The sequence below is a fragment of the Tamandua tetradactyla genome, chromosome 11, assembly GCF_023851605.1.
Source record: "Tamandua tetradactyla isolate mTamTet1 chromosome 11, mTamTet1.pri, whole genome shotgun sequence".
Taxonomy (NCBI): Eukaryota; Metazoa; Chordata; class Mammalia; order Pilosa; family Myrmecophagidae; genus Tamandua; species Tamandua tetradactyla.
Genome location: NC_135337.1, coordinates 94,345,654 through 94,360,829, shown reverse-complemented (window position 1 = coordinate 94,360,829; position 15,176 = coordinate 94,345,654). Strand labels below are relative to the sequence as shown.

Genomic DNA, 15,176 nt, shown 5'->3' with positions numbered 1-15,176 from the left:
AAAAAAGAAAATGCCTCCCAAGGAGCTTCATGAAACAGGAAGCCAAGAGAAGTTAGCAGATGATGCTGTGTTTGCCATGTCCCCTTCCAGATGAGAGAGAAATGCTGACTGCTTCACCATGTGCCCTTCCACTTGAGAGAGAAACCCTAAACTTAACTGGCCTTCTTGAATCAAGGCATCTTTCCCTGGATGCCTTAGATTGGACATTTCTATAGACTTGCTTTAACTTCTTTTAACAGTTGTCCCCAACATTTTCAGAAACATTCATTTCCCAAATGCACAGTCCCCAATGGGGGAGATGATTCAATGAATACAAAGATTAAAATTCTCCCCTTTTGAATGTTATTATTGCAGGGTGCTGAAAATAGATGGTAATTAATATTTTAAAAGTTTACTTTATGTGTGAGACTAAAGTAAAAAAATGTTTATTTGGCACAAAATTTATATTTTGACTAGTGCATTTCCTAATATAAGTTACGTAGACAGCTTAATTGAACACCGTAAGGACATGGAACCTTGAGTAGGACATGAGATTTTGTTGGTTTGTCCAGAGTGAAGCCTGATAAATCCCAGAGTGATTTGAACAGTGAATAAAAAAGTATTTGCAAAGTTCCCTTTGGAGAATGGTGTGAAAGGGGGGAAATTCAACTTCCCCAAGTTGAATTCTTGATATTCTCACAAGCAGTGTGGACAATCAAAGATATAGGCTGAGCCCCCAATCTTGGGGTTTGTTCATATGAAACTTAACCCCACAAAGGATGGGTCAAGCCTACTTAAAATTAGCTCTAAGAGTGTGGCCTGAAAGATGGCGGCTTAGCAACGTGCACATTTCAGTTCGTCCTCCAGAACAACAACTAAATAGCCAGAAACAGTACCGAACAGCTCCCGGAGCCACGTCAGTGACTGAACACACAGCGTACCCCAATCGGGACCAGCTGGACCGGTTGCAAGCCTCCCCAAAACCATGAGTTCCCCAAGCTGTGGCAGCCGGTGCCCAGTGCCACTCCCTCAAAGGCAGCTTCCCAGAGGGAAAGGAAAGAAACTCTAAACCTGGTCAAGGCAGACGTCAAACGCCGGGCTCACAGAAAAAGAGGAAAGGGGAGGAAACGGAGGCTTTAGTGGCTGTGTCTCTATAGAGACTTGGCAGCCGCTGGATTTAGCGGCGGGACTTCTCAGCCTGCAACTACCCCAGGCATAGGCAGAAATTGTCTGTTTTCAGGGCTGTCTCCCACCCCAGGAGAGGGGTGAAGCCCAACTAAGGTGGAATCCCCCCATCAAGGACTCAGACCCCAGGGTTTGGCAATTTGAAGCCATTAAAACCAGCCTACAACCTCTCCTCCATCTCCACCACGCCCCCAGCAGGGAGAGTCTTCCAAAGTTAAAAGTGCCACAACATCTTTTGCTGGTGCGACCCGCAGGCAGACACACCACATACTGGGCAGGATAAGAAAAACAGAGCCCAGAGACATCACAGGAAAGTCTTTTAACCTGCTGGGTCTCACCCTCAGGGAAAACTGACGCAGGTGACTCCTTGCCCCAGATAGGAGGCCAGTTTAGTCCCGGAAAACCCGGCTGGAGTCTATAATACCTACATAGACCCTCCTAAGGGTGGGGAGGGAAAAGGCACCATACAAGCAGGGCAAGAAACAAGGAAACAAGAACTGAAAAATTATCCTCTGTTAAACAAAACCTAAGCTAGAGGTCCAGGAAAAGCTGAACTGAAGGTCAAAGAACAGATAGACAACAAATTCATCTAGCAAGAAAACCCTAGGTAAGAGAAGTGAAAGCAATCACCAGAATAAACTAATTAAGGTAATTAAATGTCTAGATGCCAGCAAAAAATAACAAATCACACCAGGAAAATTGAAGACATGGCCCAGTCAAAGGAACAAACCAATAGTTCAAACGAGATAGAAGAGCTGAAACAACTAATTCAGAATATACGAACAGACATGGAAAACCTCATCAAAAATCAAATCAATGAATTGAGGGAGGACATGAAGAAGGCAAGGAATGAACAAAAAGAAGAAATGGAAAGTCTGAAAAAACAAATCACGGAACTTATGGGGATGAAAGCTACAGTAGAAGAGATGAAAAAAACAATGGAAACCTACAAGGATATATTTCAAAGACAGAGGTTAGGATTAATGAATTAGAGGATGGAACATCTGAAATCCAAAAAGATATAGAAACTATAGAGAAAAAATGGAAAAATATGAGCAGGGACTCAGGGAACTGAATGATAATATGAAGCGCACAATTATATGTGTTCTGGGGGTCCTGGAAGGAGAAGAGAAGGGAAAAGGAGGAGAAAAACTAATGGAAGAAATTATCACTGAAAATTTCCCAACTCTTATGAAAGACCTAATATTACAGATCCAAGAAGTGCAGCATACCCCAAAGAGAATAGATCCAAATAAACGTACACCAAGACACTTACTAATCAGAATGTCAGAGGTCAAAGAGAAAGAGAGGATCTTGAAAGCAGCAAGAGAAAAGCAATCCATCACATACAAGGGAAACCCAATAAAACTATGTGTAGATTTCTCAGCAGAAACCATGGAGGCAAGAAGACAGTGGGAAGATATATTTAAATTACTAAAACAGAAAAACTGCCAACCAAGACTCCTATATCCAGCAAAATTGTCCTTCAAAAATGAGGGAGAAATTAAAACATTTTCAGACAAAAAATCACTGAGAGAATTTGTGACCAAGAGACCAGCTCTGCAAGAAATACTAAAGGTAGCACTAGAGACAGATACGAAAAGACAGAAGAGAGAGGTGTGGAGAAGAGTGTAGAAAGAGTGAAAATTAGATATGACATACAAAATACAAAAGGCAAAATGGTAGAGGAAAGTACTACTCAAACAGTAATAACACTAAATGTTAATGGATTGAACTCCCCAATCAAAAGACATAGACCGGCAGAATGGATTTAAAAACAGGATCCTTCTATATGCTGTCTACAGGAAACACATCTTATAAACATAGGTTGAAAGTGAAAGGTTGGGAAAAGATATTTCATGCAAATAACAACCAGAAAATAGCAGGAGTAGCTATACTAATATCCAACAAATTAGACTTCAAATGTAAAACAGTTAAAAGAGGCAAAGAAGGATACTATGTATTAATAAAAGGAACAATTCAACATGAAGACATAACAATCATAAATATTTATGCACCGAACCAGAATGCCCCAAATACATGAGGCAAACACTGCAAACACTGAAAAGGGAAACAGACACATCTGTCATAATAGTTTGAAACTTCAATTCCCCACTCTCATCAATGGACAGAACATCTAGAAAGAGGATCAATAAAGAAACAGAGAATTTGAATATTACAATAAATGAGTTAGACTTAACAGACATTTATAAGACATTACACCCCACAACAGCAGGATACACCTTTTTCTCAAGTGCTCATGGATCATTCTCAAAGATAGACCATATGCTGGGTCACAAAGCAAGTCTCAACAAATTTAAAAAGATTGAAATCATGCACAACACTTTCTCAGATCATAAGGGAATGAAGTTGGAAATCAACAATAGGCAAAGTGCCAGAAAATTCACAAATATGTGGAGGCTCAACAACACACTCTTAAACAACCAGTGGGTCAAGGGAGAAATTACAAGAGAAATCAGTAAATATCTCCAGGCAAATGAAAATGAAAACACAACTTACCAAAACTTATGGGATGCAGCAAAGGCAGTGCTAAGAGGGAAATTTATTGCCCTAAATGCCTATATCAAAAAAGAAGAAAGAGCAAAAATACAGGAATTAACTGTCCACTTGGAAGAACTGGAGAAAGAACAGCAAACTAACCCCAAAGCAAGCAAAAGGAAAGAAATAACAAAGATTAGTGCAGAAATAAATGAAATTGAGAACATGAAAACAATTGAGAAAATCATTAAAATCAGAAGTTGGTTCTATGAGAAAATCAATAAGATTGATGGGCCCTTAGCAAGACTGACAAAAAGAAGAAGAGAGAGGATGCAAATATTTTTTTTCTTATATATTTTTGTATTTTTTATTTTTATTTTTATTTTTTCTCTATATTATCATTTTATTTCTTTTTCTGTTGTCTTGCTATTTCTTTTTCTAAATCGATGCTTATGTACTAAGAAATGATGATCATACATCTATGTGATGATATTAAGAATTACTGATTGCATATGTAGAATGGAATGATTTCTAAATGTTGTGTTAGTTAATTTTTTTTAATTAATAAAAAAAAAGAAAAGAAATGGAAGAGGAGACATAACCACTGACCCCACAGAAATAAAGGAGGTAATAGCAGGATACTATGAACAACTTTATGCAAATAAATACAACAATGTAGATGAAATGGACAACTTCCTAGAAAGGCATGAACAACCAACTTTGACTCAAGAAGAAATAGATGACCTCAACAAACCAATCACAAGTAAAGAAATTGATTCAGTCATTAAAAAGCTTTCCAAAATGAAAAGTCCAAGACCAGACGGCTTCACATGTGAATTCTACCAAACATTCCAGAAAGAATTCGTACCAACTCTGCTCAAACTCTTCCAAAAAATTGAAGTGGAGGGAAAGCTACCTAATTCATTCTATGAAGCGAACATCACCCTCATACCAAAACCAGGCAAAGATATTACAAAAAAAAGAAAACTACAGACCAATCTCTCTAATGAATATAGATGCAAAAATCCTCAACAAAATTCTAACAAATCGAATCCAGCAACACATTAAAAGAATTATACATCATGAACAAGTAGGATTCATCCCAGGCATGCAAGGATGGTTCAACATAAGAAAATCAATTAATGTAATACACCATATCAACAAATCAAAGCAGAAGAATCACATGATTATCTCAATTGATGCAGAGAAGGCATTTGACAAGATTCAACATCCTTTCCTGTTGAAAACACTTCAAAGGATAGGAATACAAGGGAATTTCCTTAAAAATGATAAAAGGAATATATGAAAAACCCACAGCTAATATCGTCCTCAAGGGGGAAAAACTGAAAACATTCCCCCTAAGATCAGGAACAAGACAAGGATGTCCACTATCACCACTGTTATTCAACATTGTGTTGGAAGTTCTAGCCAGAGCAATTAGACAAGAAAAAGAAATACATGGCATCAAAATTGGAAAGGAAGAAGTAAAACTATCACTGTTTGCAGATGATATGATACTATATGTCGAAAACCCTGAAAATTCCACAGCAAAACTACTACAGCTTATAAATGAGTACAGAAAAATGGCAGGGTACAAGATCAACATTCAAAAATCTGTAGTGTTTCTATCCACTAGTAATGAGCAATCTGAGGGGGAAATCAAGAAACAAATTCCATTTACAATTGCAACTAAAAGAATAAAATACTTAGGAATAAATTTAACTAAAGAGACAAAAGACCTATACAAAGAAAACTACAAGAAACTGTTAAAAGAAATCACAGAAGACCTAAATAGATGGAAGGGCATACCATGTTCATGGATTGGAAGACTAAATATAGTTAAGATGTCAATTTTACCTAAACTGATTTACAGATTCAATGCAATACCATTCAAAATCCCAACAACTTACTTTTCAGAAATAGAAAAACCAATAATCAAATTTATCTGGAAGGGCAGGGTGCCCCGAATTGCTAAAAGTATCTTGAGGGAAAAAAAACGAAGCTGGAGGTCTCACACTGCCTGACTTTAAGACATATTATGACGTCAAAGTGGTCAAAACAGCATGGTACTGGCATAAAGATAGATATATTGACCAATGGAATCCAATAGAGTGTTCAGATGTAGACCCTCTCATCTATGGATATTTGATCTTTGATAAGGCAGTCAAGCCAATTCACCTGGGACAGAACAGTCTCTTCAATAAATGGTGCCTAGAGAACTGGATATCCATATGCAAAAGAATGAAAGAGGACCCATATCTCACACCCTATACAAAAGTTAACTCAAAATGGATCACAGTTCTAAACATCAGGTCTAAGACCATAAAACAGTTAGAGGAAAATGTAGGGAAATAGCTTATAAATCTTATAATTGGAGGTGGTTTTATAGACCTTACACCTAAAGCAAGAGCACTGAAGAAAGAAAGAAAGAAATGAGAACTCCTCAAAATTAAACACTTTCGTGCATCCAAGAACTTCATCAAGAAAGTAAAAAGACAGCCTACACAATGGGAGACAATATTTGGAAACAACATATCAGATAAAGGTCTAGTATCCAGAATTTATAAAGAGATTTTTCAACTCAACAACAAAAAGACAGCCAATCCAATTACAAAATGGGAAAATGACTTTAACAGACACTTCTCAGATGAGGAAATACAAATGGCCAAAAGGCACATGAAGAGATGCTCAACGTCCCTGGCCATTAGAGAAATGCAAATCAAAACCACAATGAGATATCATCTCACACCCACCACAATAGCCATTATCAACAAAACAGAAAATGACAAGTGCTGGAGATGATGTGGAGAAAGAGGCACTTATTCCCTGTTGGTGGGAATGTCAAATGGTGCAACCACTGTGGAAGGCAGTTTGACGGTTCCTCAAAAAGCTGAATATAGAATTGCCATATGACCCAACAATACCATTGCTGGGTATCTACTCTGAGGACATAAGGGCAAAGACACAAACAGACATTTGCACACCAATGTTTATAGCAGCATTATTTACAATTGCAAAGAGATGGAAACAGCCAAAATATCCATCAACAGACGAGTGGTTAAACAAACTGTGGTATATGCATACGATGGAATATTATGCAGCTTTAAGACAGGATAAACTTATGAAGTATGTAACAACATGGATAGACCTTGAGATCATTATGTTGAGTGAGACTAGCCAAAAACTAAAGGACAAATACTGTATGGTCTCATTGATATGAACTGACATTAGTGAATAAACTTGGAATATTTTGTTCATAACAGAGACCATCAGGAGATAGAAATAGGGTAAGATATTGGGTAATTGGAGCTGAAGGGATACAGACTGTGCAATAGGACTGGATACAAAAACTCAGAAATGGACAGCACAATACTCCCTAACTGTAATATAATTGTTAAAACACTGAATGAAGTTGCATGTGAGAATGATAGAGGGAGGAGGGCTGGGGACATATTGAAATCAGAAAGATAGATGTTAAAGATTGAGATGGCATAATCTAGGAATGCCTAGAGTGTATAATAATAGTGAAATGTACAAGGTACAATTTTAAAAATGTTTTTGCATGAGGAAGAACAAAGGAATGTCATTATTGCAGGGTACTGAAAATAGATGGTAATTAATATTTTAAAATGTCACCTTCTGGGCAGGCCACGGTGGCTCAGCAGGCAAGAATGCTTGCTTGCCATGCCAGAGGACCCCGGGTTCGATTCCCAGTGCCTACCCATGTAAATAAAAAAATAAAATAAAATAATGAATAAAAAAGGAAAAGCAGGGAAAGGAGATTTAGTATGAGAAATCAGGGACATTTAAAAAAGAAATGTCACCTTCTGTGTGAGACTAAAGCAAACAAATGTTTATCTGTTACAAAATTAATATTTTGACTAGTGCATTTCCTAATATAACTCATGTAGATAGTTTGATTGAACGCCATAAGTACCTGGAATCTCAGGTAGGACATGAGATTTTGTTTGTTTGTCCAGAGTGATGCCCCGATGAATCCCAGAGTTATTCGTTCAGTGAGTGGAAAAGTATCTGCAAAGCCCCCTTCAGGGAGTGGTGAGAATGGGGAGAAATTCAACTTCCCCAAGTTGAATTCTTGATATTCTCACAAGCAGTGTGGACAACCAAAGCTATAGGCAGAGCCCCCAGTCTTGGGGTTTGTTCATATGAAACATAACCCCGCAAAGGATAGGTCAAGTCTACTTAAAATTTAGGCCTAAGAGTCACCCCCAAGAGAGCCTCTTTTGTTGCTCAGATGTGGCCCCTCTCTTCAGCCAACACAACGAGCAGTCTCACCACTCTACCCCTCTCTACATGGGACATGACTCCCAGGGGTGTGGACCTTCCTGGCAACATGGGACAGAGATCTTGGAATGAGGAGAGACTCAGCATCACGGGATTGAGAAAAACCCTAGAATGAGCTGACGCTTAGCATCAAGGGATTGAGAAAACCTTCTCTACCAAAAGGGGGAAGAATAAAATGAGACAAAATAAAGTGTCAATGGCTGAGAGATTCCAAAGAGTGGAGAGGTTATCCTGGAGGTTATTCTTATGTATTAAGTAGATATCACCCTGTTATCCAAGATGTAATGGAGAGGCTGGAGAGAACTGCCTGAAAATGTAGAGCTGTGTTCCAGTAGCCATGTTTCTTGAAGATGACTGAATAATGATATAGCTTTCACAATGTGACTGTGTGATTGTGAAAACCTTGTGTCTGATGCTCCCTTTATCTACCTTATCAACAGATGAGTAAAACACGTGGAATAAAGATGAATAATAGGGGGAACAAATGTTAAAGTAAATTTAGAGTGAAATGGTGGTTATCAGTGAGGAGGAGGGGTGGGGATTATGGTGTGTATGAATTTTTTCTGTTTTCTTTTTATTTCTTTTTCTGAATAGCTGCAAATGTTCCAAGAAATGATCGTGGTGATGAATATGCAACTATGTGATGATATTGTGAATTACTGATTATATATGTAGAATGGAATGATCAAAAATTACAAGTGTTTGTGTTTGTTTGATGCTTTTTGGTATTTTAAAAAAGTTTAAAAATTAAGGGAAAAAATTCTTCCTTTTTACTTCCAAGACACTCTTAAAACTCATAACACAGTTACTAATCTTGAAAGACTGTATGCTTTTTATTTTCAAGAGACTGACTTTCTCGGTGAGAAAGGAAAAACAGTCCCATTTAATTAGTATTTACCTGCACCAAGAAGAGTTTTAACTCATTCACATTTAGCCATAAAGACAACCCAGCTTCTGCTGCTGCTCCCTTTTTATAGTTAAGTAAACTGAGGCACAGAGAGGGGAATTAATTTGATTAAATCACCCAGCAAAGCCAATCAATCTGATTCCACAGCCCATATTCTTGGATTTTATTTTTGTTTCCAGTAGTCTGGCTATGAATATCTGTAGTTAAACAAGAAAGCCCTGCCCTACACCTCACACCAGGATGAGAAAGGGTAGCCTGCAACAAGAATGAAGGAGGAACCTGGAGGGAAAGTATGGGATGAACCCTCGCCCTGGTGCCCTTGGAGAGCTCCTGGTACACAGTAAGGACTCAGCTGGTATCTGTTGACCCGGGCTGCCTGGGCAGCATCGGAGGACCCAGAAGAGAAGAGGGAGGGGACTCCCTGAATTCAGGGGAAGGGGACCATGGACAGACAATTGGGAGGGGCAGGCACATGCGTGGGGCCTTTGGCAACTACGAGTCCTGTACAGACTGTCAGGGTGTGGGCTACTGTCCTCCTCCCTCTGTCTTCTGGGCAGGACAGGTGCCTTTGTCACCAGTCTCCGAGTCCCTGTGTAAGAATTTGAGAGTTTTGCCACGCAAAGGAAGACTCCAAGAGACATTCTCTCATGCAACACGCAAGGGGGTTATTTACCACACATGCGTGGGGCTCACTGAACACACAGGAACAGAGAGCCCCGAGCCTGAGTTTGGAAAAGCTTTTAAGGGGTAAGATGAGGGGGGTGGGGGTCGAGCATGGGTCACAGGTGCTGTTTTGCAAAAAGCAGATAACGAACAGTTTTACAACAAGCACTTCTAATAGTTTTACAGCAAGCATTCCTTGAGCATGAGTCATGGGAGTTGCTTTCTGCATGAAGCAGATAGCCGCAGTTTTACAACAAGTAATTTTGGCGCAAGGAGTCATGGGGGTGGCGAGAAGCAGATAACCGCCCTAGGAAAGTCCGGGATTATTTATCTTCAGCCTGATGGGGCCCATAATTCTTTTCTTTACAATTCTTAACTCACACCAAATGCATAGCCGTGAATATAAAATGACACAAATGCTTTTGCTGGATATTTCTATCATTCAGAAGCTAAAACATATGTAAATAGCTAAATTAAGCAAGAAAAATTAGCTACTATTAAGCTTTATAAAATCCTTCTTTACACCTGCAGTCTCCAAGTGCTCCCTGCTAAAGCCCAGAGGTGGTAGCACTGTTTTAGTCCTGGGAAACTTCAAAGGAACGCGGATGGGTCAGGACTGGATCTAAGGCCCTGTGGCAGTGGGTCCCAGCGGACGCGCGCTCAGCGGCTCCACCCGCAGCCAAAGTCCGCCCTCCGTGCGCAGGGTCAGCTCCGGCTTCCTCCGCGGCTTGGTCTCGTCCGGCAGGATGCGGAAGCGCAGCAACGTGAGAGCCAGCACTGCCTTTATCTCGGTCATGGCGAACGTCTGCCCGATGCAGTTCCTGCGGGCGGTGGGAGTGCAGCTCGGACCACGCCCGGGACTCCCATACGCACCACCATCACCCCTGGACCTGGCTCGGGGTCCCTACTCTCTTCCTTATCAGCCTGAGATCCCATGCTAACCGTGTATGGGCTCCCATGTAGACTTCCATGTCCCCTGAGCTTGGCCCAGCTCAGACCAGCAGGTGTGGAGGAGGGGCTCTGAGCACACCTGGGATCCCTCCTTGGGCCCCACCCCCTTTCTCCAGATCCTTGTCCATCCCCTAGGGGAGGGCAAAAAAGGAGTTGGAGCTCTGACCACAGGCAAACTCCTCTTCACCCACAATCAGGCCAAGACCAAGCCCCAGACCCCCACCACGCTTCCCCCATCCCTGACTGAGATGATCGCTCGCTTCACCTGGGCCCCGCTGAGAAGGGAATGAAAGCCAGAGGTGACCTCTTCTGGGTGTTCTCTGGGTCGAAGCGGAAAGGGTCATAGACCTGGAGGTGAATGAGATGGGACAGCTGGTGGGGGTTCTCACAGGGCAGCAAGACCCCGAGAGGCAGATGTGTGTAAGGTGGGGGAGACGGGTCTGATTTCCCAGTAGGACCTGCACCATCCCCCGGGTCCGCACAGTGGTTACATCAGTAGGGGAGGGGTAACACCTCAGGGTTCGGCCAGACGGATGGGTTGTGATGGGTCCCGAAAATGTCGATGAGGCAGATAACACCTGCGGGAGAGGAGGGGACAGTCAAGAAGCGGTCTCCCCTACCTGATGGAACAGATTCTTTCCCAGGAGCCTCCCGCACCTTTCAGTTAAGCACCTTTGGGAATGACCAGTCTATCCGGGAGCACAACGTCCTGGGTACAGCAGCGGGCGATGACGGTGACGGGGGGATGCAACCGCATACTCTCCTTGATGCACATGGTCAGGAAGGGCAAATGGGCCAGGTTGTCCCTGTTGAAACCCCCACCAGTTCGCTAGGAAGCAAAGACAGACTCCCTCCAGCCCCTATTGCCCCATGAGACCCTTTCATCACCTCTCTCTGACTCGCATTCCCTATAACAAAATAAAACCCAGAAGGATCATAGATTTTAGCATTAGAAAAGCAATCTCACAAAAGTACCAGAGAAAATTTAGCCAGCGAATTTTAGAAGTTCTCTGCAAAATCCAACACCCAGAAACAATCCGTGAAAAGGTTAATGAATTTATCATAAAATTTCCTAGTAAGAAAGCAAAATCAAAAGATGAATGAGTAAGAAAATAAGCACACCCAATGCTTTACTCTTATTTAACATTGTACTAGAGATAGTAGCTAATGCAATTAGACAAGAAAAAATGAAGAATATAGTAATTTGAAATGTGGGAGGATATGTGCCATACTTGGTTGATAGTGGTTTTCTTTTTGGAAAACATGAAAGAACTCACTGGAAAACTTTTGAAGCAGTGAGAATTTGGTAAAGAGGCTGGTTTTTGATACACTTATTTTGTGTGACTACTTAAATTTTCATAGCTGATAAAATCAAATGGTTCAAATTTTTGAGAGTATAAAGGAGAACTCTTATGGCTCAGCACTACCCACCTCCCCTCTGCACAACTTATCTATGTTATTATTTCTTTAGGTATTATTCCAGGGCTACTTTTATACATTTAAAAAAATTATATTTACACTATGTACACACTACTGTATATATCTGTTTCATTTTAAGACTCTACCAATCCCTTGTTGTATATTTCCTGAGAATTTCAAAATAGGACCTTCACCTTTTTTCCATGGTTTCTTCTAGTTTTAAGGCTTTTTTCAAACAATCTTCTAGTTTTGGTAACTTTATTTTTATAAATATACAATGTTTCATCTGAATGTTATGTTATCTTGCTACTAGATATGAGAATCAGATTGAATTTTTTCCCAATAGCTCTTCAGTTGTCCCAAGAACTTTTATTAAATGATCCATGTTTTCTCCCAACTGGTATACAATGGTGTTGTAGCATCTACAAAGTTGATGAAACACCATGTAGCTATGTATATATCATTACTTCTTCCATACAGAAAGCAACCAGTTAAAATAATAAAAGAAAAAGATGTTAATACTGATAATATAAAATACCTGGATTTAAATATAACAAGAAATGTGAAAGCTCTCCATTCCAAATGAATGTACACATTTTGTCCAATGAAATACCAATAGAAGATAATATTTGCCATAACTATAAAAGTATTTAAGGGTTAATTTAACCAGGCATGCATAAGATCTCTAGGTAGAAATTTTTAACCATTAAAAGACTTTAATATTATTTGAATAAATGTAAATCCATTCCACACTCGAGGATAGTATGTGTTAATATCATGACCTAGCCAGTTTTCCACAAGTCAATCACGTATTCAGCTCAATATAAGTAAAAATCTTGCTGAATTCTTTTAGAAACCTGATCAATTTGCTCTTAATTCTTTTCTGGAAGAATGAAAGATCATGAAGGCCTAGGTCAATTTAAAACTAAAAAATCAAAAAAGGGAAACTCACTCCACCAGATATTAAGACCTATTACAAAGCTACATAAAATAAAGAAGAGAAACCATGTATTCCTGCTGCAATGACATGAAAACGGACCCATGAGTAAGAATACGTAGCTCAGACACAGGCACATAAAGGTGAAATGTGACGGCTGTTGAAGGAAAACCCAAAACCTTGCATATGGAAGGACAGTTTGGTAGAAGGTGATCAAACAGCTAATGATGTGGGAATAAATAGAACCAGTTACTCATCTACTCCACATACAGATGTACTCCAGGTGGGCTAAATACCTAGAAGGGAAAGGTAAGATCATAAAGTGAAAAGAAGATAATATGAGACATAATTTGTGACACAGAAGTAGAAAATAATTCTTTAAATCTCACAACAGCAAACTTCAAGGCCAAAAAAAAGATAAATATGTATCAAAATTAAAGAAAAACATACTTCATTTATTACATTAATAGCTAAGTTAATAATAAACATCAATAACAAGGGTCAATTTTATTTCTGTTCTTTCTGACAACTGAAATAGCAGACACCATAGACCAACATACAGCCAGATAAGACATCCAGATAAGACATCCAGAAAATACATTTGTAGAATATCTTCAATATTCAAGGAATTCCTGCAAATCAACAAGAGAAATAACAGTAAAACCAAGAGAAAAACAAGCGAAGTATATGCACTAGCAATTCACATGAGCTCAAATACAGGAGGCTTTCAAGTAAATGAAAAGTTGCTCAAAGTCACTGGTTATCAGAGAAATTAAAGTCAAATAGCAAAGAGTTGATATTTCATACCTGTTTGAGGCAAGAATTAACACCATATGGATGCTAAGGGTTGGCTGAGATGTGGGGATGGAAGGTCCCTGGAGATCTGATGGTGGATATCTGCACCTCTGAAGGCAACTAACTATTGGCATATTGTCAAGGAAAGTTGAGGTATGTTTTATACCTAGCCTCCTTTCACCAGAGGATGAAAATCCTCAGGCAGGTAGATAGAGACATTTAGAAAGATATTCACTGTAGTGTAAAGTGGGAGGCAGTGTGGGGGCACCTGACTGAGGAGGGGAGAGAATATTACACAATGGTTAAAAGAAATGAGCTAAATGTACATAGTACCCTGGATGGCTGATAAAATCACAGTGATGAGTAAATAAGATAAGGAACTACATGAGCTCAAAGGATTACATATAAAAGAACTATGAGGAAACATGCAAGACTTTTATATTTTAATATTTTAGGAGGTGGCAGATCTTCTTAACCCAGCCAAGAAAGCCAGAAGTTGTCAGATAAAAGATGGATGAATTTAACTATATAAAACTTAACCATAAGAACCCCCCAAGTGCTAATAGGCATTTTTTTTGCAATAGAAGACAGAAAAAGATTAAGCTTCAACATATAATGAGTTATCATAAGTAAAGAAGAAAAAAGTGAAAAAAATAAACTGACCACTCCCAGAAAAAAAAGACAACTTATCAACATGTGCAAAAAAATGTTCAACATTGCTCTTATTTAAAGACAAATTCACGAAAAGAAGAAATAGCAATGGCAAAGATATACATTCAATGATGCCCTTTGTCTGTAAAGGTATCATCAAACTCAGCTGATAGGAATATATTTGCAATGGTTATGAAATTTTAAAACTTGGAGGGTCTTTGATTCAGCAACTGAACTTCTAGGAATTTGCTACTGCAATGACACACACACGGAAACAAAGCTCAGTGTACACAGATGTTCAATATCCTGCACTGATTTTAGCCAAACACTGGAAACAATCCAAATGTCCATCAGAATGGAAACTTTTAGAGAAGTCATGATGCCACCATTCAATGGAATAATATAAAGTCATCAAAAAAGGGAGAAATAGGGGTCATATGTCCCATCACGCACTGCAGACTAGAGGGTAAATCAGTACAGACACTCTGGAAAGCATTTGGCAGTATCTATTCTGATTGAAAATGTTTATAGAAATGTCCCCAACAAAGGGATAGGCTGAGTCAACCGGAATGCTAGGTAATGTGCAGAAAGACACAAAGTTGAGTGAAGAAGAACATGTGACAAATGTACATGCAAATGCAAAGGGAAAAGTCTGGAAGGACATATAATAAATTGATGGCTTTCATTACCCCTCAGGAAATGGACAAGATTAGATTTGGTGGGGAGGATGTCAAGGGAAAGACTTGTCCTTTCAATACTATCTCATCCTATGCAAGAAGAACTTGTTCTCACTGTCATTTCTGTAATTCAAAATTAATTTTCAGAGCTCATTCTGTGCAAGAAAAATAATATTTTGAAGATGATATTCTTCGTGTGAAGACCTGT

The 15,176-nt window shown here is 39.4% G+C and overlaps 1 protein-coding gene across 5 annotated transcripts in view; it reads right to left on the bottom strand.

Annotated features, from left to right (window-relative positions):
- Positions 1-8,762: 8,762 nt before the first annotated feature.
- LOC143650761 (cytochrome P450 4F2-like) overlaps positions 8,763-15,176 on the bottom strand; it is a 66,490-nt gene continuing 60,076 nt past the window's right edge. For all 5 annotated transcript variants that reach the window (XM_077121954.1, XM_077121953.1, XM_077121955.1 and 2 more), the window contains exons 10-13: positions 11,162-11,295; positions 11,003-11,067; positions 10,755-10,837; positions 8,763-10,359 (exon numbers count right to left, since the gene is read on the bottom strand). In XM_077121954.1, the coding sequence (XP_076978069.1) occupies positions 10,161-10,359; positions 10,755-10,837; positions 11,003-11,067; positions 11,162-11,295 (481 nt within the window). In that variant the 3' untranslated portion in view covers positions 8,763-10,160. The remainder of the gene's footprint in view (positions 10,360-10,754; positions 10,838-11,002; positions 11,068-11,161; positions 11,296-15,176) is intronic.